This window comes from Mercenaria mercenaria, chromosome 8 (genome assembly GCF_021730395.1).
Source record: "Mercenaria mercenaria strain notata chromosome 8, MADL_Memer_1, whole genome shotgun sequence".
Taxonomy (NCBI): Eukaryota; Metazoa; Mollusca; class Bivalvia; order Venerida; family Veneridae; genus Mercenaria; species Mercenaria mercenaria.
This window is the reverse complement of record NC_069368.1, coordinates 31556132-31579475: the sequence shown is the minus strand read 5'-3', so window position 1 is coordinate 31579475 and position 23344 is coordinate 31556132. Positions and strand designations below refer to the sequence as shown.

The 23344-nt window shown below is 35.6% G+C and overlaps 1 protein-coding gene across 2 annotated transcripts in view; it reads left to right on the top strand.

Moving 5' to 3' along the window:
* Positions 1 to 454: 454 nt before the first annotated feature.
* LOC123566653 (excitatory amino acid transporter-like) overlaps positions 455 to 23344 on the top strand; it is a 69058-nt gene continuing 46168 nt past the window's right edge. Inside the window, exons 1-2 of one of the 2 annotated variants that reach the window (XM_045360942.2) lie at positions 455 to 1005; positions 22522 to 22775. In XM_045360942.2, coding sequence (XP_045216877.2) covers positions 22704 to 22775 — 72 coding nt within the window. In that variant the 5' untranslated portion in view covers positions 455 to 1005; positions 22522 to 22703. The other variant, XM_045360941.2, reaches the window with a different exon arrangement.

Here is a 23344-nt window from a genome sequence, read left to right as displayed (position 1 = left end):
ATTATTCAGACATGCCGATATACACATACCTGGGGGGAAAAATACACACAAAAAAAAAAAACAACCAAAGGGGAGGAAAAAACCGGTTGTTTTTTTCTCCCTTGTTTATGCACAAAAACTTAGTTATTAGGGGTGTGTGGGGGGGGGGGGAGGGGGGGGGGGGGGGGGAAGCAACCAGGGGGAGAAAAAAATAACTGGTTGTTTTTTTCTCCCTTGTTTATGCACAAAAACTAGGGGGGAAAAACCAACCGGTTGATTTTTTCCCCGGGGAAAGAATCAACCGGTTGTTTTTTTCCCGGGGAAGAAATCAACCGGTTGTTTTTTTCCCCGGGGAAAAAACTGACTGGGGAAAAATTTGACCGTTACACCGGTAACATGCTCAATAAAATTAGGGTAGGTAGGTCTGAAAATTTGACTTTTTGGGAATTTTTTTTATTAAGGGAGACTTCTTGGAAATTATTTTTGTGTCAAAAAATGAATACAAATAAGGGGGTAATGCCTTTAGAGCATCAGTAAGTTGATTTCTAACATCACTGGCCATGTTTAAAGCATAAAAAGTGCAGTTTTGCAACTTTTTGTTAAAAAAATTGAAAAAAAAATTCTAGAAGGCCATAAAAACATTTAGGGTCGGGCCAAAAGTTTAGGGTAGGTTGGGATACTGGAAACAATTTTTTTCTTTTTTACGCCTAAGATGCCTAAGATAGATCTTCCTCTTTTTTTTTCTGACTACATTTCTACTTTATACTTAAAGGTTTATTATTGTATACACCCCTACTGTTAACTGCAGTTAATTATGTCAAAGGACAAATTTTTAACAAACCTTGTGCAATGTAAGGTTTTACCCCTTGTAATTTGAATAAAATCAATCTTTGTTAAGTTTTATTCTGCTGTCGTTTTGCACTGTGATGAAATATTCTATATTGACTTCCCGCCAAGAACGCTTCGCTTGAGTAGGCCATACACTGTGTTTGTGTTTTCTTCACTGGGATTTTACAAATGTGTTTTGTGAGACAATTTTTTATATTTGTTTATGTATACAATATGTTTATTGCACTAAAATAATCATTAAAGTAGTTTTTTTTAATATGCAGCCTGATTTGATAATGCAAATAAATTTTGTGTAGTTTAATTGCTGGATTTATACAGTGCAAATATTGGATTTTTCTCAAAATATCAGTGAGTGATTTAATAACTTTTCCTTAGAGGATTTTAAGGTTTCAGATTTTCTGTGAGAATAGTGTCTTTTGGTATAATATGTCATTTCTAGTGTATTCTCAGTTGTGTGCGTGATAATGACTTTGGTTGGAGATGCATCATAATTATATCCATCTAAAATATCCGTAATGTTGGTTAAACATGTAAAGCTGAATGTCATTCAGTTTAAAAAAATATACTTTTATGTCTGTTAGTGGCATTACATAATAATACATACTGTAGGTGTATTTCATATACATTGTGTTCATGTATTGGTAACACATCAAGCATGTTTTTATGTTTAATGCAAAGATCTTTTTTTTTCAAATATGTAATAGTGGCATAATATTTCTTAAGCTTAAAGTTATACTTGACCTAAATTTAATATTGAAAAAAGATGAACGATATCTACCTATGGTTCATATTAATCTGTTAATATAAAATTTGCAAGGTGTCGGGTACTCAATCTAGGGGTCATGGGTTCGAGCCCCACTGGGTTCACAACTTCTCTAATGACACTAGCACTTGTTTTTCCAGAAAGCGGACTCAAAAGTGTTCCAATAAGCTTAAATTAAGCTTTCATCACTATCGAGCTAAAACAAATTAATCTAAACTAAAATTTGCAATTTCAGTATGTATTAAACATACAGTGTATTTGGGTTTTAAAAAAAAGTAAACACTAAAAACATGTTAAGTAAGACTAAACACTATAACTGTGTACTAATATTAAAAAAAGTTGGAAATATTTTTAACAAACAAGCCTTACTGTATGACATTTAATTGTGAATGTAGCTCTGCAAACACAATTAATTTATATATTTTGTAAAATTAAATAAATTTGGTAAGGCTTTTCTACATTTCAAGTCTAAGTGTCAATAGATAATACATTTTTTTAAAGATGGGCATTAGATAGTGTTTATGTACTTTGGGCATTAGATAGCGTTTATGTACTTTGGGCATTAGATAGTGTTTATGTACTTTAATGGTTTAATAATATCATATCATTATCATATGTCAGATCACTGACTTGAGGAGAATTGTATTACAAGAAATTGCATCATATCTGAAATTTTTCCACTACTGAATATCTTTATGCGTAAACATGCTAGTAACAAAACATTCTACATTAATGCAGTTTCCTTCCTTTAAGCGTGAAAACATTAATGCAGTTTCCTTTAAGCGTGAAAAGCATTAATTGAATAGATAACTCCTGTTTTAAAGGGGCAAATTGCATCACATTATACACTGTTCTGAGTTCAAACATTGTATCTAACTTTACCAGTTGAACCATTTGGCTATGGAATTTACCTGCTTTAAAAAAGATACACAGTCGCATAAGTCAGTGAACACTTAACGCTACAAATGTGCATGCAGCTCAGAGCACCTGCACACCCCTTAAGAAAATATTATCTATTCCATTTGAAACCCTGTGGAATTTTTCATCCAACAATCAAAATGTACAGTTTTAATCAGCTGTTATTAATGACCTTCACCCCAGATATTTACAGGAAGTAAAGGTGAAAACAATAATTATACTGGCCTGCAGTCAGGGTGGGGGGTGGCGGGGACCTATGGACCTAAAGATCATCAAGATTAACATTCTGACCAAGTTTCATTAAGATATGGTCATAAATCTGGCCTCTACAATGTTAACTAGCTTTTCCTTTGATTTGACCTGGTGACCTATTTTTTGATCCTACATGACCCAGATTCAAACTGGACCTTGAGACCATCAAGTTTAACATTCTGACCAAGATTCATGAAGATACAGTCATAAATGTGGCCTGTACAGTGTTAACAAGCTTTTCCTCTGATTTGACCTGGTGACCTAGTTTTTGACCCCAGATGACCCAATATTGAACTTGTCCAAGATTTTATTGAGGGTAACATTCTGACCAAGTTTCATTAAGATTGGGCCAAAATTGTGACCTCTAGAGTGTTAACATGCTTTTCCTTTGATTTGACCTGGTGACCTAGTTTTTGACCCCAGATGACCCAATATTGAACTTATCCAAGATTTTATTGAGGGTAACTTTCTGACCAAGTTTCATTAAGATTGGGCCAAAATTGTGACCTCTAAAATGTTAACAAGCTTTTCCTTTGATTTGACCTGGTGACCTAGTTTTTGACCCCAGATGACCCAATATCGAAATCGTCCAAGACTTTATTGAGAGTAACATTCTGACCAAGTTTCATTAAGATTGGGCCAAAATTGTGACCTCTAGAATGTTAACAAGCTTTTCCTTTGATTTGACCTGGTGACCTAGTTTTTGACCCCAGATGACCCATTATCGAACTCGTCCAAGATTTTATTGAGAGTAACATTCTGACCAAGTTTCATTAAGATTGGGCCAAAATTGTGACCTCTATCTTACTGGATCTAACTGGAGGTAAAGTGTCTCAATTACAAAGCTTTTTTAAGGATCAGTTAGCAGGTAACACTCCGCATGGTTATTGGTCAAGAACCCAGGATTTTTTTTTTATTGCTGTGGGGTGTGTGTGTGTGTGTGTGTGGTGGGGGTGTGTGATTACTAATTCAGGCATTTTTTTTTTACACTTTATTTGGCATTTTTTAAGATAGTTTGAAAAAAAAGCTCGTATTCTTATGTTCATATAAATATGACCAACTTCAATTTTTAAGAAGGATCGTTTTCAGCCAAAATCTCTGTAGTCAGTGGCTTTAAAATTACACATGTTTTCTATAACATTTCATGTAATGTTTTGTAACCCATAACCAGTGCCAATACCCAACAAGTTATCAGTAAGATATGCCTGCTAGTGACAATGGAGCATTCCACCAGTCCTGTGCTCCTCCAACAAGTTCCATGCCATACACCTGAGATAAAAACCTGACTGTTTGTCCTTTATGTCACCCTTTCCATGTTTTTAACACTGCTTGTCAAATTTTTTACTTTCATACTTTTAGTAAAGACAAACTTGAAAGTATGATATTATAAAGATGTATTTGAATTTAGGTATTATTAATTCCAAATATTCTCAGAGTAGAAGTGTGTATTATTAAGTATAATTATATGAAAAGTGCCATTAAAATGAGCACTCCTTGCACGTGTGATGAGTTGTTGAAAAAATTGCAGATGTATATAAATTTTATATTCACCAACCTTTTATAGTCATGTAATATCCCAATTTGAAATGATCATTTTGGGTAAAGACTAAAGGTCATTTGTCCAAACTTGCGCAACCTACTGAAATTTCTTTACTGGAAACAGTAATTTAGCACAGGGCACTGGGTTGCCTCTAAATTACTGTAAATGGTTCTCCAACCAGCTTTTACATATTTTAATATAGTATACTGCCTGGCTATTAGATTGGCGAGTATGGTTGTCAAGATCTGATAACTTCCATGGCCAAGGGGCCACAATTGCTAATTTCTAATTGTCTGCCCCATACTGTTATGGGTTCAAAACTACATGAAATTTAGAATTATTTTGTTTGAGGAAACTGCCAAGCCAGCTTGCTGAAGGCCCCTAATACTAGCAGGTGCTTTAAATAATATCCATAGGGGTTTCGGAGTCTTCATTCAGCTTAAAAGCTGGAAGGTTGCCCTATTTATACTAAAATTGCTGTTGCATTAAATGATTTACATTTGGAGATGGCCCTATTAGTCGCTTGACCTTTTGATATAATTGGTTTCAGTAGCCATCAGTAAAATGTTTTCATACGTAGTACTGCATGACATTTAGACTGGACAGTTTAGACAGGCAATTATGTATTGTCTGAAATAGCAGTTTTCATGATGTTGTACAGACTTTTTACACACATTTTTTAGCTGACCTGTGTTAAGCAGTTATCCAAGGATGCTGCACAGTCTGGCTGCTAGTGACAAGTGGATTCTTAGGACAAGTTGAACTCAGAACAAGAAGTCAGTTTGGTAAATTGTCTGAGTGCCTCACTCACAGCTTAGGACAAGTGGTTGCTAAGTAAGGTGTAAAATAAAAATTCTTTGTTTCTTGTAACATGCTAAAAAAAATTAGGGTAGCTAGGTAGGTTGTATTTTGAAAAAAAAAATTTTATCAAGTGAGATTTTTCGAAAATTACTTTTGTTTAAAAAAAAATGAGTACAAATTAGGGGGTTATGCCATCAGAGCCATAAGTAAGCTGATTTCTAATGTCAATGAGCATGTTTAAAGCATAAAAGTGCAGTTTTTGTTAAAAAGTTGAAAAAATATACTCCAAGGCCTTAAAAACATTAAGGGCTGGGCCAAAAATTTAGGATAGGTCGGGATACCAGAAACAAATTTTTTTACGCCTAATACAGGCAGTCCTTAAGGCTGATTCAAATGTAATTTTCTTTGATTTTTTCTGTTGTGTCAATCTAGGAAGTTGAATTCTGATGAATAAACAATTTTTTCTTTTCTTTTTTTTTTTTGTTAAGGGCTTGTATGTTAGTGGCATTAATATGGTGGAATATAGTATGCAGTGCTAAATTATGCATACTAATGAAAAGATAAACTGCAATTTTTGTAGATGACAACTCAGTAGCCAGGTTGCATGATTGTTTTTTGTTTTTATTTTAATGAATACTGCAGACATTTTAGAAATAAATTTTAGGCCTCTATTAATCAGACGGCTATGTTAATAATTCTGAGAGCCAGGGGCAGTAATTAATGTCAGTGTAGAAACAGCCCACTGGAGTTACTTCCATAGTTAATATTGAAGATAAACTTGTTTATGAGAAATGACAGAACAAACATAAGCCTCTCAGATTTCTTTGTAACCTTGAGGTATGTAACTTTACCATCAAGTTACAGCAATCACAGTTTCAGTATCTCATGTACAAAGAATTAATAATTGGAAACTTTCCCATCAGGCAGAAAATAGGGCTTCAGTGACATGTGAAAGGTAACATTTATACTGGATATATAAAAAAAAAAAAACGATGAAAGTTAGGCCCAGGGGTTCCATTTGACCCGGGACCCCGGGTCCGGACCCGGGAGATTTTCAAAAGACGCTCAAAGGACCCGGCATGATACTTGCCTGTGCGTCCTTCGGGACCCGGAGGCATTTTCCTTTGATAATCCTTTCTCTTATCATTCATTTCCTTCAGTAAAACTATTTCCACGATAGACACGTGTATTCCAAAATAAACACTCGCGGTCATGCCCTCCTGACTTTGATCTTCTGCTAAATCCCGCCGACATGCCTCGCTTATTTTTATATTAGCAAGTTACGTCACGGTGAGTGCACATAGGTAAGAAGAATCAGTGAAGTGTTGAAATTAATTGATAAAGAGTATCGATCCTGTGTACTGTCAAAAAAGGCGCCAATTATTAAATTATCGTAAGCAGCTGATTACCTAGTATGTGAAAAGTGCCCTGCAAGATTTTTTCATGCCAACTTTAAATTAGACCATTGTTTAGTGATTATACCGTAATTTCAACAAGAAACTTCACAAATTTTGATGAATTTTGAAAGCAAAAATAAGTTTAGAATGTCCTTTCACGAGTCTAATTACACCCGATGTCATATGCATATTTCCAAAATTCCTTAAAAAAAACTGACTTTCAATGCAGTTTTTAATGATAAATAGCATCATTGTTTGAGGAACTATCTCTGATTTAGCTTAGTTGGCCAAGTAAACTGAGCAAAAACTACTTTCCGATGACATTCCGAAAGTGTACCAGTATCCGGATAGTACATTTTGGATACATTTTTATAGAGTGTTATAGCACTGTTCTGTTATTAAAAATTAAATGAAATATAGAAGAAAAACCTAATCAAAATAACATGAATTTTGATAAATATTAGTAACAATATGAGACTATGTGACCTGAAACTGACATTTTTATTATGCTGAAACATGATCTTGGGTTTATTGTTTTCTTAGGTAAAGATCTACGTATTACTAAATAAAAAAAATATAGTCAATTATATGGACGTGTTGGGACAGGACTCCTGTATTTTGGAAAAGGACCCTTCAAAATTTGGGCCCAAGGGTCCTGGGACTCTTGGGTTTTCAGGTCTAGTGGAACCCCTGGTTAGGCCTAAAAAAAAATTCTTTGTTTCCGGTAACATGCTAAAAAAAAATTAGGGTAGGTAGGTCGGAAATATTTTTTTTTTTTTGGAATTTTTTTTTATTAAGGGAGACTTTTCGGAAATTATTTTTGTGTCAAAAATTTAATACAAATAAGGGGGTCATGCCTTTAGAGCATGAGGAAGTTGATTTTTAACATCACTGACCATGTTTAAAGCATAAAAAGTGCAGTTTGGCAACTTTTTGTCAAAAGTTGAAAAAAATTATTCTCCAAGGCCATAAAAACATTTAGGGTCGAACCAAAAATTTAGGGTAGGTCGGGATACCGGTGTAACAGCCCAGTTTTTCCCCCAGTCAGTTCTTTCCCCGGGGAAAAAACTGACTAGTCAATTCTTTCCCCCGGGGAAAAAACTGAATGGTCAGTTTCTTCCCCCCCTAGTCAGTTTTTTCCCCCCTTGGAATTAGTTTTCTGAAAGGGGAAGAAACTGACTAGTCAGTTCTTTCCCTCTAGTCAAGTTTTCCCTTCAAGTACTGGTTTCTTTCGATATTGTTATTAGGGATACAAGTGTCTATTCATTTTCCATTTAAATTTCAGATGAAATAGGTATTGTTTTTCATTTGAATAAACCTATACGTTTCTTTTTTTGTAACTTTTAATCAATGTTGTTTTTTTTGGCAAATCAAATTTTTTAACTTCTGTTTGATTGCCATTACAATTCAGTATCTGTCAGGTGCGGGAAAGAAATTGAACGGTCTGTTCTTTTCCCCCTAGCATATACTTTTTTCTAACCTGTTAAGTGGGAGAAGAAATTGACTGGTCAGGTCTTTCTCCCCTAGCCAGTACTTTACCTATCAGGAGGGGGAAGAAATTGAGAAATTGACCGGTTGGTTCTTTCCCGCCTAGCCAGTTCTTGACCTGTCAGATGGGGGAAGAAATTGACCAGTCAGTTCTTTCCCCCCTAGCCAGTTCTTGACCTGTCAGGTGGGGGAAGAAATTGACCAGTCAGTTCTTTCCCCCCAGCCTGTACTTTATCTTCAGGTGGGGGAAGAAACTGACCAGTCAGTTCTTTCCCCTTTAGCCAGTACTGGCTCTGTTAAGTGGGGGAAGAAACTGACTGGTCAGTCCTTTCCCCACTAGCCAGTAATTTACCTGTCAGGAGGGGGAAGAAATTGACCAGTCAGTTCTTTCCCCCCAGCCAGTTTTTGGCCTGTCAGGTGGGGGAAGAAATTGACTGGTCAGTTCTTTCCCCCCTAGCCAGTACTTGACCTGTCAGGTGGGGGAAGAAATTAACTGGTCAGTTCTTTCCCCCCAAGCCAGTACTTGACCTGTCAGGTGGGGGAAGAAATTGACTGGTCAGTTCTTTCTCCCCAAGCCAGTACTTGACCTGTCAGATGGGGGAAGAAATTGACCGGTCAGTTCTTTCCCCCCTAGCCAGTTCTTGACCTGTCAGGTGGGGGAAGAAATTGACCGGTCAGTTATTTTCCCCCTAGCCAGTTCTTGACCTGTCAGGTGGGGGAAGAAATTGACCGGTCAGTTATTTCCCCCCTAGCCAGTTCTTGACCTGTCAGGTGGGGGAAGAAAATGACTGGTCAGTTCTTTCCCCCTAGCCTGTACTTGACCTATCAGACGGGGGAAGAAATTGACCAGTCAGTTCTTTCCCCCCTAGCCTGTACTTGACCTATCAGACGGGGGAAGAAATTGACTGGTCAGTTCTTTCCCCCCTGGCCTGTACTTTACCTTCAGGTGGGGGAAGAAATTGACCAGTCAGTTCTTTCCCCCCTAGCCAGTACTGGCTCTGTTAAGTGGGGGAAGAAACTGACTGGTCAGTCCTTTCCCCCCTAGCCAGTAATTTACCTATCAGGAGGGGGAAGAAATTGACCAGTCAGTTCTTTCCCCCCTAGCCAGTTTTTGGCCTGTCAGGTGGGGGAAGAAATTGACTGGTCAGTTCTTTCCCCCCCTTGCCGGTACTTGACCTATTAGGTGGGGGAATAAATTGACGGGTCAGTTCTTTCCCCCCTAGCCTGTACTTGACCTGTCAGGTGGGGGAAGAAACTGACCGGACAGTTCTTTCCCCCCTAGCCTGTACTTGACCTATTAGGTGGGGGAAGAAATTGACCGGTCAGTTCTTTCCCCCCTAGCCTGTACTTTATCTTCAGGTTGGGGAAGAAATTGACCGGTCAGTTCTTTCCCCCCTAGCCAGTACTTGACCTGTCAGGTTGGGGAAGAAATTGACCAGTCAGTTCTTTCCCCCCTTGCCAGTACTTGACCTGTCAGGTGGGGGAAAGAACTGACCGGTCAATTTCTTCCCCCACCTGACAGGTCAAGTACAGGCTAGGGGGGAAAGAACTGACCGGTCAATTTCTTCCCCCACCTGACAGGTCAAGTACTGGCTAGGAGGGAAAGAACTGACCGGTCAATTTCTTCCCCCACCTGACAGGTCAAGTACAGGCTAGGGGGGAAAGAACTGACCGGTCAATTTCTTCCCCCACCTGACAGGTCAAGTACTGGCTAGGGGGGAAAGAACTGACCGGTCAGTTTCTTCCCCCACCTGACAGGTCAAGTACTGGCTAGGGGGGGAAAGAACTGACCGGTCAATTTATTCCCCCACCTAATAGGTCAAGTACTGGCAAGGGGGGAAAGAACTGACTGGTCAATTTCTTCCCCGACCTGACAGGTCGAAAACTGGGAGGGTGGGGGAAAGAACTGACCGGTCAATTTCTTCTCCCACCTGACAGGTCTAAAACTAGGAGGGAGGTGGGGGAAAGAACTGACCGGTCAGTTTTTTCCCACACCTGACAGGTCAAGTACTGGGGGGAAAGAACTGACTGGTCAGTTTCTTCTCCAACTTAATAGCCTATGCAAAAATGGCTCGGGGGAAATAACTGACCTGTCAATTTCTTCTCCCTCATGACAAGTCAAGGACTGGCTATGGGGAAAGAACTGACAGGTTAATTTCTTCCCCCGTCCAATAAGTCATGTATTGTATTGGCAAGTGGTGGGGCAAGGGAAGAACTAAACAGTCAATTTACTTCGCCCACCTAACTGGTCAATTACTGGCTAGGCGGGACGAGAACTGACCAGAAGTAATTTCCTTACCTTAGAAGAAATTGAAACAGGAAAAAGGCCAGCAATTAGAAAGAATATTTAACAGAAATTGAAGTAAGTTCATTTTTAAACATTTCTTAATTTACACAAAATATGAAACCTATTTCTTATTTTATATGGAATTTTAATGAAAACAGACTATTGGAAATAAAAAAGCAGTCTAGTTAAAAGTAACCAAGAATAACCAGTTCCAATTCACTAACAGGGGAAATAATTGACTAGCTAGGAAAAAGGGGGGAAAGAATTGACTAGTTAGTTTTTTTCCCCCATAAGAATGATCAAAAGTAACCAGTTGCAATTGGGGGGGGGGGGGAAATTGACTAGGGGGGGAAAGAACTGACTAGTCAGTATTTTCCCCGGGGAAGAAACTGACCAGTCAGTTCTTTCCCCCGGGGAAGAAACTGACTAGTCAGTTCTTTCCCCGTGGAAAAAACTGACTGGGGAAAAAACTGACCGTTACACCGGAAACAAACAATTTTTTTTTTACGCCTTACATAATTTGAACAATCTTTTTCACTATCTTTCCATTAAAGCCCTGCCTTATTGCTGAAAAGATTTTATGAAAGGATTTAGGTTTCTTGGTTTATAAAAATGTGGTAATTTTATACTGTTGATAAGGAAATTTTTGCATGGCAGTTTTTTTTGTGATTTGATAGAGAGCATTCTTTATTTGAATTTTTAGCTCACCTGAGCACAAAGTGCTCAAGGTGAGCTTTTGTGGCCGCCCTGTGTCCGTCGTCTTCCGTCATCCGTCGGCGTCAACAATTTGACTGTTAACACTCTAGAGGTCACAATTTTGGCCTAATCTTAATGAAACTTAGTCAGAATGTTACCCTCAATAAAATCTTGGACGAGTTCGATATTGGGTCATCTGGGGTCAAAAACTAGGTCACCAGGTCAAATCAAAGGAAAAGCTTGTTAACACTCTAGAGGTCACAATTTTGGCCCAATCTTAATGAAACTTGGTCAGAATGTTACCCTTAATAAAATCTTGGACGAGTTCAATATTGGGTCATCTGTGATCAAAAACTAGGTCACCGGGTCAAATGAAAGGAAAAGCTTGTTAACACTCTAGAGGTCACAATTTTGACCTAATCTTAATGAAACTTGGTCAGAATGTTACCCTCAATAAAATCTTGGAGGAATTTGATATTGGGTCATCTGAGGTCAAAAACTAGGTCACCAGGTCAAATCAAAGGAAAAGCTTGTTAACACTGTAGAAGCCACATTTATGACTATATCTTCATGAAACTTGGTCAGAATGTTACTCATGATAACCTCAAAATCCGCTTTGAATCTGGGTCATGTAGGGTCAAAAACTAGGTCACCATGTCAAATCAAAGGAAAAGTTAGTTAACACTGTAGAGGCCACATTTATGACCATATCTTAATGAAACTTGGTCAGAATGTTAATCTTGATGATCTATAGGTCATGTTCAAATCTGGATCATGTGGGGTCAAAAACTAGGTCACCGGGTCAAATCAAAGGAAAAGCTAGTTAACACTCTAGAGGCCACATTTGTGACTGTATCTTCATGAAACTTAGTGAGAACGTTAATCTTGATGATCTTTAGGTCAAGTTCAAATCTGGGTCATGTGGGGTCAGAAACTAGGTAACTGGGTCAAATCAAAGGAAAAGCTTGTTAACACTGTAGAGGCCACATTTTGATGTATCTTCATGAAACTTAGTCAAAATGTTAATCTTGATGATCTTTAGGTCAAGTTCGAATCTGGGTCATATGGGGTCAAAAACTAGGTAACCAGGTTAAATCAGAGGAAAAGTTAGTTAACACTTTAGAGGCCACATTTATGTCCATATCTTAATGAAACTATCTTGATGATCTTTAGGTCAATAAGTCAGGTGAGAGATACAGGGCCTTCATGGCCCTCTTGTTATATTTACCATGCACACTTGTATATTATATTCGTGAATAGCTCGACAGATAATCAGTTTGCAAAAATTAGTAAAAAAGTTCACAGTGGTTGGTATACAGATCTCTGATGACCTAGCATGTGCAACTCTGATGACCTAGCATGTGCAAACAGCATTTAGGAAAGGACATCAAAACAAGAAAGAATTGTTTCATCTTCAAAGGCTGATTTTTTTTCATGACACTGACATTCTTGTAAGATCTCAGAGATGTGAGAGGTAGTAATGTTTTTGTACCTGTCTGTCAGTAGGGAATTCCTTAGCATCAGTTCCTCTTTATATCCTATTTACTACCCTCTGTTTCACCTTGAAAATGTTACTGAGAAATCATTCATATACAAGGGGAATTAATTTTCGTGAATTTCAAGAAGCCATTTTTTGACAAATGCACAAATTTTATGGGTTCATGGTATCTTATTCTTTACTTATTTACAGAACAAAATTTTTGGCCACAAATTGGCCTGAAAATACACACTGTGTCAAGACTGTTGCTCCTTTAGATATTAGCTCCCAAAAAATTAATTAACTGAGCTATATAGTGTGTAATAAACTATTATTTAATTAAAATATTTATTTAGTTTGGGAAAATTTTGTCTCACTTTTATTTTCCTGCTTTTTGGGATCTTGACTTACGTGTTACTAATGTTACAAGAAATAATATTATACTTCTCATTTCATATGGTACATAACTTACATAATTAAATGCATTTTCGTTTTTAGTTCTACTAATGGAAGAGCAGTTACTGCAGATTGACTACCTGTGTTTTAGTCAACTTTCATTTTGTTACGTTGTTACAGATAATGTACATTGTAGTCACTTAGGGATTTTTCGCTGTATAAAATGGTTTAGTCTCAGTGTTTGCAGTTACGGGTCTTAAGCATCTTGAAAAGCTACTGTATTTTTTTCAGCCTTAATGTTTTGTTGTATTGAACACCATTAACAAACAAGTGAATAGGAGATGCAATTTTCGAGGTTGGTAAAAGAGGCTATTCTTTCAGTTTCCTATGATCAAAAAAACTTGGTAAATGCATTTTAAAAATTGTGTACCAAAGTTAATGATGTGAAGCTCTGTTGGACATTAAACAAAATTTAAAACAAGACAGTTCTAAAGACCTTTGCTCCAGAGGACTCAGCCATGCTATAATAGAGTAAATATTTCTTTATTATCACCTGAAAACTTTGCTATTTTGCAGTTTAAGGGTTTTGCATCAACACATCCAACAGTTTAAACATTACTTTATTTTCTCCTGAAAACTTGGCCATTTTGCAGTTGCAGGGTTTTGGATTAACACTGTGGTATGGTTGTTCATTCAGTATTTTGAAAGTACAGTGTCGCCTCTTCTCTTTGTCCACCCAAGTCTATCACACATATTCACAAAAGACTGAGGCAGATGGGAATAAAAGAAAAAAAGAGACATTTTTCCGTGACAAAAAATTTGTACTTGGGTGATGTTAGTTCGTTATAAAATTACAAATTCAGTTGGTTGATTACACATAGAATTTGCCTGAAATGTAGTATTTTTCAACAACTGTTATCCGTCACCGGTATGTGATGCTGAAGGAAATGCATAAACAGTGACAAAATAAAGATGTGATGTCATCATTGGTGAAACACTTACAGTCAGTGGGCAACTTTCTTCGGGTTCTGTGAAATGGTAGTGGCATGACCAGGGATAGAATTAAACTGTTTTTATACTCGCAAATTTTTGTTGTCTGCTTGTAGCAGTGAGCACAATGCCTAACTTTATAGTGCTGCCTCATTGGAATAACAGGCCGTAGACATGTGACATGATACCCTACCCTGAGTCACATTATACTGACACTGGGCATACCAGTCCTAGCACTATCCTCTTAATGCTGAGTGCCAAGCGAGGAAGCTACTAGTACCATTTTTTACGTCTTTGGTATGACACGGCCAGGGATCAAACCCACGACCTCCCATACCCAAAGCGTTTTATTGAATTGAAGACATTATGTATCACTATGTCTTAATGTAATTAGTCCTCCTCCTTTGATTCTTGTTAGGAAGTTGTCAGCTACTTGTGTCAAACTTGAGACAAACCTGTATACAGTGACCCTTCTTAGGAGATCCAAGACATACTGTGAAATCATTTAGATTTCCTGGCATGAAATTTTGCGCAAAAGTGTTCGAAGGACTGTTTCGCGCAGGCTTTAATTCACGCATTTTCAATTTTAGAAAGGAAAAAATATAGTAAGAAAATATTAATAGCACCGTCTTATATTCATGCATCAGTCCTAGCGCGAAATACGAGAAAATTCGTCCTAAGCAAATAAAAATGATTTCACAGTAGCATTATTAGTATTAAAATTTTATAGGTTCAAATACACAACAAATGCTTAACCTTTAGCATGCTGGCGGCAAGTGAGTCTGCCTTTGCAACAAGTGCAGACCAAGATCAGATCATGGTCTGCAACAGTTCGCTATTCAGTCAGTAAATTTTCAGTGAACACGCCTTCAAATAATAAATGGTTCTGTCCAATTGGAAAATGGACAAGTCCATTATAGAAATTTAGCAGGGTATTGGTTAAACTGGAATTGAAACTGTTGGTGGTCTCTCTTGACTCACCAAATACCACTGAAATACTACTAAAAAATGGCTTTAAACTCTGTTGAAACATACAGAACATATATACTCTTGGCAGTTACTGTTTGTGGTTAATATTTTGAAGGCTGGGGGACTAATTTTTTCGTAGATTTCATGGTTGAGTTAATTATTCCACAAAATTAAGCACCAAGGAACAAACAATTTATTCTCATTTATTTTATCTTTTAAAAGTTGAAATCGATGAATTATTTCCCCTCGAAATAGCCATTTCGACCAAAACCACGAAATTCCTTACCGGCAGAATTATATAATTTTACAGTAGAGCAAATTTCTGAGAGCCTTGTAAATCCTTTGTCTTTCATGATAGAGCATGCAAAGTTCTGTATAAGCAATCTGTAATAACATTAATGGATTTGGTGCTTATGTCTGAAGCTCTCATGTAATATTCTGTCCTTTCTTCTAGAACAAGCACTCTTGTTTTCAATTAAGATTTTTGGGGAAACTCTATCGATTTTCATTGGAAAGTAAGTGTGAGAGAAAATCTGCCCTTGTTAAATATTGATGCCATTGTAATAGAATGGTGATTGTCTGTGAGTCTTTGAGTAGATATATCAGATTACCAACTACGGAAGCTTCTGGGTGCCATATAAAGCTCAATGTTATTCTATAGTCGTAGTCCGGAATTGAGTTTTCCCAAATCAGTGTAGGTACAAATATCGCCGATTTTTTATATAAACTACCAAAGTTTAACCTTTAATACCTGAAAATTTAATATTTCTTTGAATTGACAAGCCAAACTGATACTATTTACTAAACACAGATAATTATGTTAACGTCATTATGTATTAGATTTATTAAATAAATTCGAATTTGTGTTCGTTGAGGATTTAATATTTTGACATATTTCAATGCTACATAGTGCAATCTATTTCATGAATTTTGGTAAATCCAGAGACCGAGTTCCGGAGTAAATCTGTTGCAGAAAGTGTTGCTAGTTAAAGTGTAGCCAGGAGTTGATTAAAGAATTTGATTTGTTTTTAGAAATTATTGAAATATATTTTAAACAATTAGAATGAAATAATAATTATTTATCTGTTAATTTCACAGTGAATGATTTCAGATATACTTAGCCCTTTTAGGGGCCGCTAGAGCTAAAATTAGAAATACCTTTAAATGACTTCTTCTCATATGAACCACTTGAAGGATCTTAATCAAACCTGGTCTGTAGCAGCAGTATCAGGTCGTCTTACAAATTTGTTAAATTTTTGGTACTTGGCCCCTTTTAGGGTCAGATGGTCAAGGTCCTCTTCAGGTGAGCAACTTCGGCCCATTTAGGCTTCTTCATATTCAAACAGATTCAGTAATAAATTTAGACTCAGTATTACCTTCCTTTGACATTTTGAAGTAATTTTAAACTGAGTGAGAGAAAGGAAAGGTTATGTAAGAGCATCAAAATGAAATTTTAAGATTATAACAGATCTCTATTTTTGATATAGTTTCAATGTGTGATATCACAACTTGAAATGGTTTTATAATTAGAAACATCAGTTAGATACAACATTTAGTTTGCATAGCCTGCTGTTTTATCAACTGGTGTACAAGTTATTGCAATATAATTTCATCCCCAGATAAAATTTATATGTTAAGCACTTTGAAATGTGTTTTTCATGAAAACAGTGCTACGTATGATATAAATCTGGTATAATTCATAGTATATATGATAATATATATGGGGGCTATGCACAGTTGAAATTTAAAGTGTCTCGAACTCCAAGGAATCAAACATTTTATTTGAAGATAATTTCAACTTAAATGATTATTATGTGCAAATGTTTTGGGGACGAGGACTTGAGAGATTTAATGTCTTTGAGATAGCTGAAATGTTCCAGATATAGAGTTTTAACTGTATGATGCACATTCGTCCCTCATTTGGTCCATTCAAACTTAACTTCTTTCAAGAGGGATTTCTCAGGAACTGTATAAAAGATTTTACTAGATACAATTGAAACTCGGTATCTTGAAGCGCTTTACTTCGAGATTACCAAAATTCAACTTTTATTGAAATTTTATGTAGTATTTCAGGGAAGGGACTTAAAAATGTCTTTGAGGTACAAAAATGTAGCCAGAATTTTAAAATAAGCGGGTTTATATATGTCAATAATGTATGTAGAGCTACATTCATAGTTAAATGTCATGTAGTAACAGTACTTCCAGTTCTTTAATAGTAGTACACACCTATACTGTGTAAAGCAGTATGTATTGTAAGTGTGTACTTTTATAACCTTATGGATAGTAACTGTTAATATGCATATGCGTGTTAATTTTATGTTTACATAAACTGTGTAAAGTAATCAGATATGAAATTTGGATCTAGTTTCTCTTTAATACTTACTTTGCACAATTTGTCATATGGGCTGTCAGCTGAGTACTTTTTATATGTAGGCCAGCAGCTGAGAACTTTTATGAGCCATTTGTACATTGTTTTAAATGCTGCGAGGTATTTACCACTTTGACAGTTATGGGCAAAACTGGCATAAAAGATGATGTGAAAAATAACCATGCAAACATGTTTTGATGGTTGGGAGATACTTACCTTAAACATTTAAGGTCAGTTTTGACATGATTAAGATCTTGGAAAGAAAATAAATGGCCTTGTAACATTTTAAAACTGAACAGAAAATAAATGATCTGGTCTCATTTTAGGCTATTTACATCTGTTAAACAGATAGGATGTACTTATAACACATTCTGAAATATTTTGTGTTTACAGAAAAGAAATCAAATTTGGGATACAGCATTTGATTAAGTGTGCAGTCTAAATGAAAGCTCTTACAGGACTCCATAGATTTCAGTGTATTTGATCTGGATAATTTTTAGTGTTTAGTCAGTATTTGTTAATAAAGATATTTTCACGAAAGTTTAATGCGCAAATGAGTAGTATATTTATTCATATCCAAACTAACACAGCAATAACTAAAGAGTCAGAATTTCTAATTACCTCCCTTTAAGAGAGGTCACACTTTGTAAAGTAATTAGAAACTGAGAATGGAGTGTTAAAATGAAACATCAGTATGAAAATTCAGTATTTTATTAACAGGTCTTTGTTTGATGTAGTGTGAAGCATTTAAGTGGCATTATGCATATTTTACTGCATATAGTGTGCTTTTGGTTAATGTTTTATAAAGCAATTTTCGGTTGTTGTGCATTTAAATGTGTTAAATTAATTATAATGCCGCATAAGTATTTGAAGTTGATGTTTGAGAAATAAAAGCATGCAGTTTGACATTAATTTTCTAAGAAGACTGCCCCACTGGCACTAGACCAGAAAGAAAAAGCCACTGTATATGTTATACCCCAATCTGACTAAAGTACATCTCCATTTAACGCTAAGCACATTGAATCTGAAAACATGCTTTTGATAGCTTCGTCCTGACAACCCTTCCGCTAGCCAATTAGAGCCTTACTTACAACATTTTGTATGTGATTCTACTTTCAGTGAAAGAAGAAGTTTAAAAAATCTATATATAGCATGGGTTTTTCATATTTACAATTCTTATCGCGACTAGTCGCCCTAATTTATGAATGGGTCATTCTCAGATCTTCTTTTAAAAGATCAAGTACTTTAGTCAGATTGTGTTATACCCTACACCTAGGTATACTATAAGAACCATTGGTCATGAATGGGAAAGTGCACTATTAAACCCATTCCAGTCAGGTATAGTGAAACACTACTTAAACTGGCTCAGGGCTGAGGCTGACTCGAGCAATTCATGTATCCTATGTTTTCTATGTACCCTGCATAACTTTGGAATTGTTTGACTTCAAGTGTTCAGTGTGTTACAATATTTTCATGTATTAAATATTAAAGCTTATATCTAAGGGATATTTTGCACAATAGAAGATGGGTTTTTAACAATTTAACAAAAAAGGTTTGAACAAAATTTTTATACCTATGTGACTCTGAAATAATAATTAAAAATGGTGTGAAATTATAGTAATGTTTGTTAAATATTTTTCAATTTTTGAATGAAATGTTATAGATAACCTTTTTCATTTTGAAATCTGATCTTTTTAAAAGGAAAATGGTGAAATTCAAGCAGCAGAAACTTTGTTGAATAGGAAGATTGTGTCAGGATAGTGTCAAAAAAAATTGCAGTTTTTGCTATTTCTGATTTTATCTTTATTTATTAAAATTTCATTCATATTCTTTATGAAAGAGCTACATTTAAGAAAAAGGTGGTCATATATATATGTTAAGTTAACAAATTGCATTATGTTTAAGCTGTTTTAAGATTTTACAGACTGGTACAGTCTTGCAGGCTGAAAAAAATTTCTTTTCTTAACTTTGACAATTTTATTTTTGAAATAAGAAAGAAACTTAAATTTTGCCATTGGAATAATTGGGGCCCAAATTCAGCGACAAATCTGACTGGTGGAAAAACCAACACTGATTTAGCAGGTATTTTGAAAAATGCCTGTCTGTTTTATACTTTTAATCTACAAGGTGTTTATACAGGGAGGGCCACCTCTTCAGTGAGAGACTTTAAGGGACTGATCTCCAGAATCTGCAACAACAAAGAAAAGTAAAAATTTTAAGATGTTAGGAAATTAATGCTACATTAATTGCTACATTAATTTCCTAATATTTGAAACTTAGTTCCTGGTAGATATGTAATGGAAACACACCATATTAGTTGTTTTTACTAATTTTTCCATTCAAAATTGAGAAGTGTTAACCGATGGTAATTTGAGCGTCTTAATCAGGAAGTTTTATATCAATGGTTATAAAGGACAAATTCCTCTAAGGGGATAGGACAGGTAGGCAACATGGGTTCAAGTCTAGCCTCAGACATGTTTTTCCTTGATTTTACATTTTTTGAGAAAAATAAGCAGAAACAAAAACTTGTTCTTACAAATGTTCATAAGGCCTAAAAAAATTCATTGTTTCCGGTAACATGCTCAAAAAAGTTAGGGTAGGTAGGTCGGAAATTTTTTTTGTTGATTTTTTTTTTATTCAGGGAGACTTTTTGGAAATTATTTATGTGTCAAAAAATGAATGCAAGTAAGGGGGTAATGCCTTTAGAGCATCAGTAAGTTGATTTCTAACATCTCTGGACATGTTTAAAGCATAAAAAGTGCAGTTTTGCAACTTTTTGTTAAAAAGTTGAAAAAATATATCCTCCAAGGTCATCAAAACATTTAGTGTCGGGCTGTAAATTTAGGGTAGGTCAGGATACCGGAAACAAACATTTCTTTTACGCCTAATATGACCATTGCATGTAAACTTCAATTAAGGAGAGAGTTTCAGGTAAGCTTTCAGCTTCCTATTCAATCCTGTATGCCTTTCTGATATATGCTTATGTACACATTGTAAAATTAATGAATTGTGATTACTAAGGTATTGTTTAAACCAAACTTTAATTTTAAAGAAATACCATTTTAGCCAAAATCTGGAGACCAGCCCCTTTAAAAGATACTTTCGAAGAAAATATTAATAATATCCAAGTTTAACTTAGATGTTTTATATCACATTTTTCCCAATTTTAAAGGGCCCATGCCCCATTTCCAAATGCAAGTAGAAATTATATATGAAAAGTTATGTTAATTTAATTTCTGTGTAATACTTGAGGGAATTTTTTCTTTCAATTTTCCTTTTATCGAGCCCATTATTCATATACATCATTTTTGTATTTGATAATGTATTGACATTTGATATTTTATGGACTTGAATACATCATGCACTTCATCAGTATCACCATTCACAATACCAGGGCTGTTTCAGAATAGAAGGAATATTGCAGGAAGTTGTTCACATCAAATTTAAGTGACATACAAGTAGATAATATGGATTTTTGTAAGTAATTATCATACCATTTAAAAGGCTTGTAAAATATACTGTCTTAATAGTCCGACTTTGACAGGTTAGGTTAGAAAAATATGTATTGTTTTCATTGAAATTTGGATCCTTTCTGACAGAATTAAAAATAAACAACTTTAAATATGTGTTTTCTTTACATTGGAGACTTGCAATAATTGAAATGGAAATCATTTGCATTTTTCTATAAAATTGAAGAACTCGGCTTTCTTATTTACTGTGATATCTGTAAAATTTGTTGGTATGAAGCCGTGGGGACATGAATTTCTTGTGCACTTCTGTATACAACCTTATTTATTGGATGGTGTTAAGTTTTGTAGATTGACAAAGCCACCAAGTCAGTGAAAATTAGTTCCCCTCAATCCCCAGAAAGTTTAATCCTTACCCTGCTAAATTTCTATAATGAGCTTGTCCATCTTTCAAATTGGAAAGTACCATTAACTGTTAAAAGGGGTGCTTACTGAAAATATACTGACTGAATAGCGGACAGTGCAGATCTTGATCAGACTGCACAGATGTGCAGGCTGATCATGATCTACACAGGTTGCAAAGGCAGAAGCAGTCGTGTGCAGCATGATGAAGGTTAGTAAGTTCACATGCTGTGGAAAATGAAGTCTTTAATGAAACTCATTAAGATCTTTGTAGAATGGCTATATTGTTTTGCTGACATGACATGTCAGTTGGTCAGACTGTCTTACTATAAGTCCTCATTGTGTATGGGACCTTAAATGCACTTCGTATTTTAGACTGTTCCATTGTATGCATTTGTTAATGTTTAGCCAGCTTGTAGCCTGGCTCCTTGGCTGCATGGTTATTTTTTTATATAAATACTGGAAACATTTTATAAGAAAATGTTAAGCCTCTAAAATAGCACAATTTTATCTGATGGCTGAACCATACAAGTATTACTATCATTGAAAACTTTAGGGTCTATCTCTACTTCAAGTCCCCATGTTTGGAGCCAGGGGCAATAAAAAATGTCAATGTAGAAACAACCTGCTGGAGTTACTTCCCTCTTAATGAATAAAACTGATATATATATAAATAAGAACAAACAGGGATGGGAACCAGTCTAGCCTGCTGGCAGCAGGGGATTTTGCCAGGCTGGAATTCATTTAAACTTCATAGGAAACTTCACTCTCAAGAGGAGATGGGCATATTATCTTCATGTTCTGGTTGGATAATATTCACTGAGTTATTGCCCTTTGACCTTTACGCTGCTAAATTTCTATAATCAACTTGACTGTCTTTTAATTTGGACAGTACCATTTACTGTTAAAAGGGTACGTGCTTACCAAAAAGATACTGACAGATGTGCAGGCTGATCATGATCTACACTGGTTGCAAAGGCAGAATCAGTCGTGTCCGGCATGATAAGGGTTAATTATTCAACATTGATAGACTATAGTGCCATCCAAGTCAGGCCAGTATTTCTCAGCAACCATTGGCTAGACTCAGCAAAATTTCATAGGATGCTTCGCTTTCAGATGATGTGAGCATCCAGTCATGTTTTTCCTGATTGAATAATTTTTCAGTGAGATATTGTCGATATTTAGCATTTAGTAAGGACTATAATGTGCTCAGTCAGTGAATTCCATTTTTGTTCTTTTCATATGCAATAATCAAATTAAGTGAGCATCCATTGGTTTTACCAATATTTTATTGTTAATTTGAGCACTTTGGACTATGATTTTACACCATTTCGTATTTCATGTGAATCAGAGGTTATTTAAATTTTATGTTATTTGCACTAATGTAGGGAAAAGATAAAATCTTTTCTAAAATACTTGCATTTTCAAATGCAATTTACATTTGAATATTAATTTAGTATTTTATTTTATCCTACCTTTCAGGTTCAGCAAGGGCAGAAACTAAATTCAAGCATACACAGAAGCTATAGCAAATAAAGTACCAGTAATAAAGTGCAAGATTACACTGAAAACATCTGTGTAAAACACCATCTGACAAGATCTACATAAAAATCAGTATAGAAAGACCTGTAAACTAAAGACAGGGACCTACACCTACAACAAGGATGGCGGAAAAACCCATGCTGAGCAATGATGTAAGAAGGTCACCAATTATGGAAAGATCAAAATTAGAGTCGGTAAGTAAGCTTTTCAAAATAATTTCATATGGCAAAACAAAGGCTTACTAGATTTGGAAAAAAAAATCAGATTATTAAGGCCAGAGTTTGTGTTTTTCCTTTTACAAGATTTTAAAAGAACATAAGTAGGAGAAAGAATTTGGAATTTAAAAAAATGTACAAAAAGTGAGCAGAAAATATGCTAACGTAAAGCACTGGCACCAGATCAGAAAGAAAATTCCTCCGTACGTGTTACACCCTACCCCTAGGTATTCTATAAGAACCATGGTCGTGAACGGGAAAATATACTAACCCGTTTCAATCGCGCATTTCATACCTAAAACACGCAGTGCGGTAAATGTGTACTATGGATATCAAACAAGTGGTAATTTATCTTCCATTGTGTACCGGTCACATTTTTTTCAATACATCTTATCTTAGAAAAACAACAAGTTTTTGGTAATACGGTCTTGCATGAATAAAAGAAATGCAAAGAATATTGACTTTCAAAGTGATAAGGATTTCGAATGCTTAGAGAACACCACTTTTTAGCTCGACTTTTCGAAGAAAAAGGAGAGCTATTACACTCA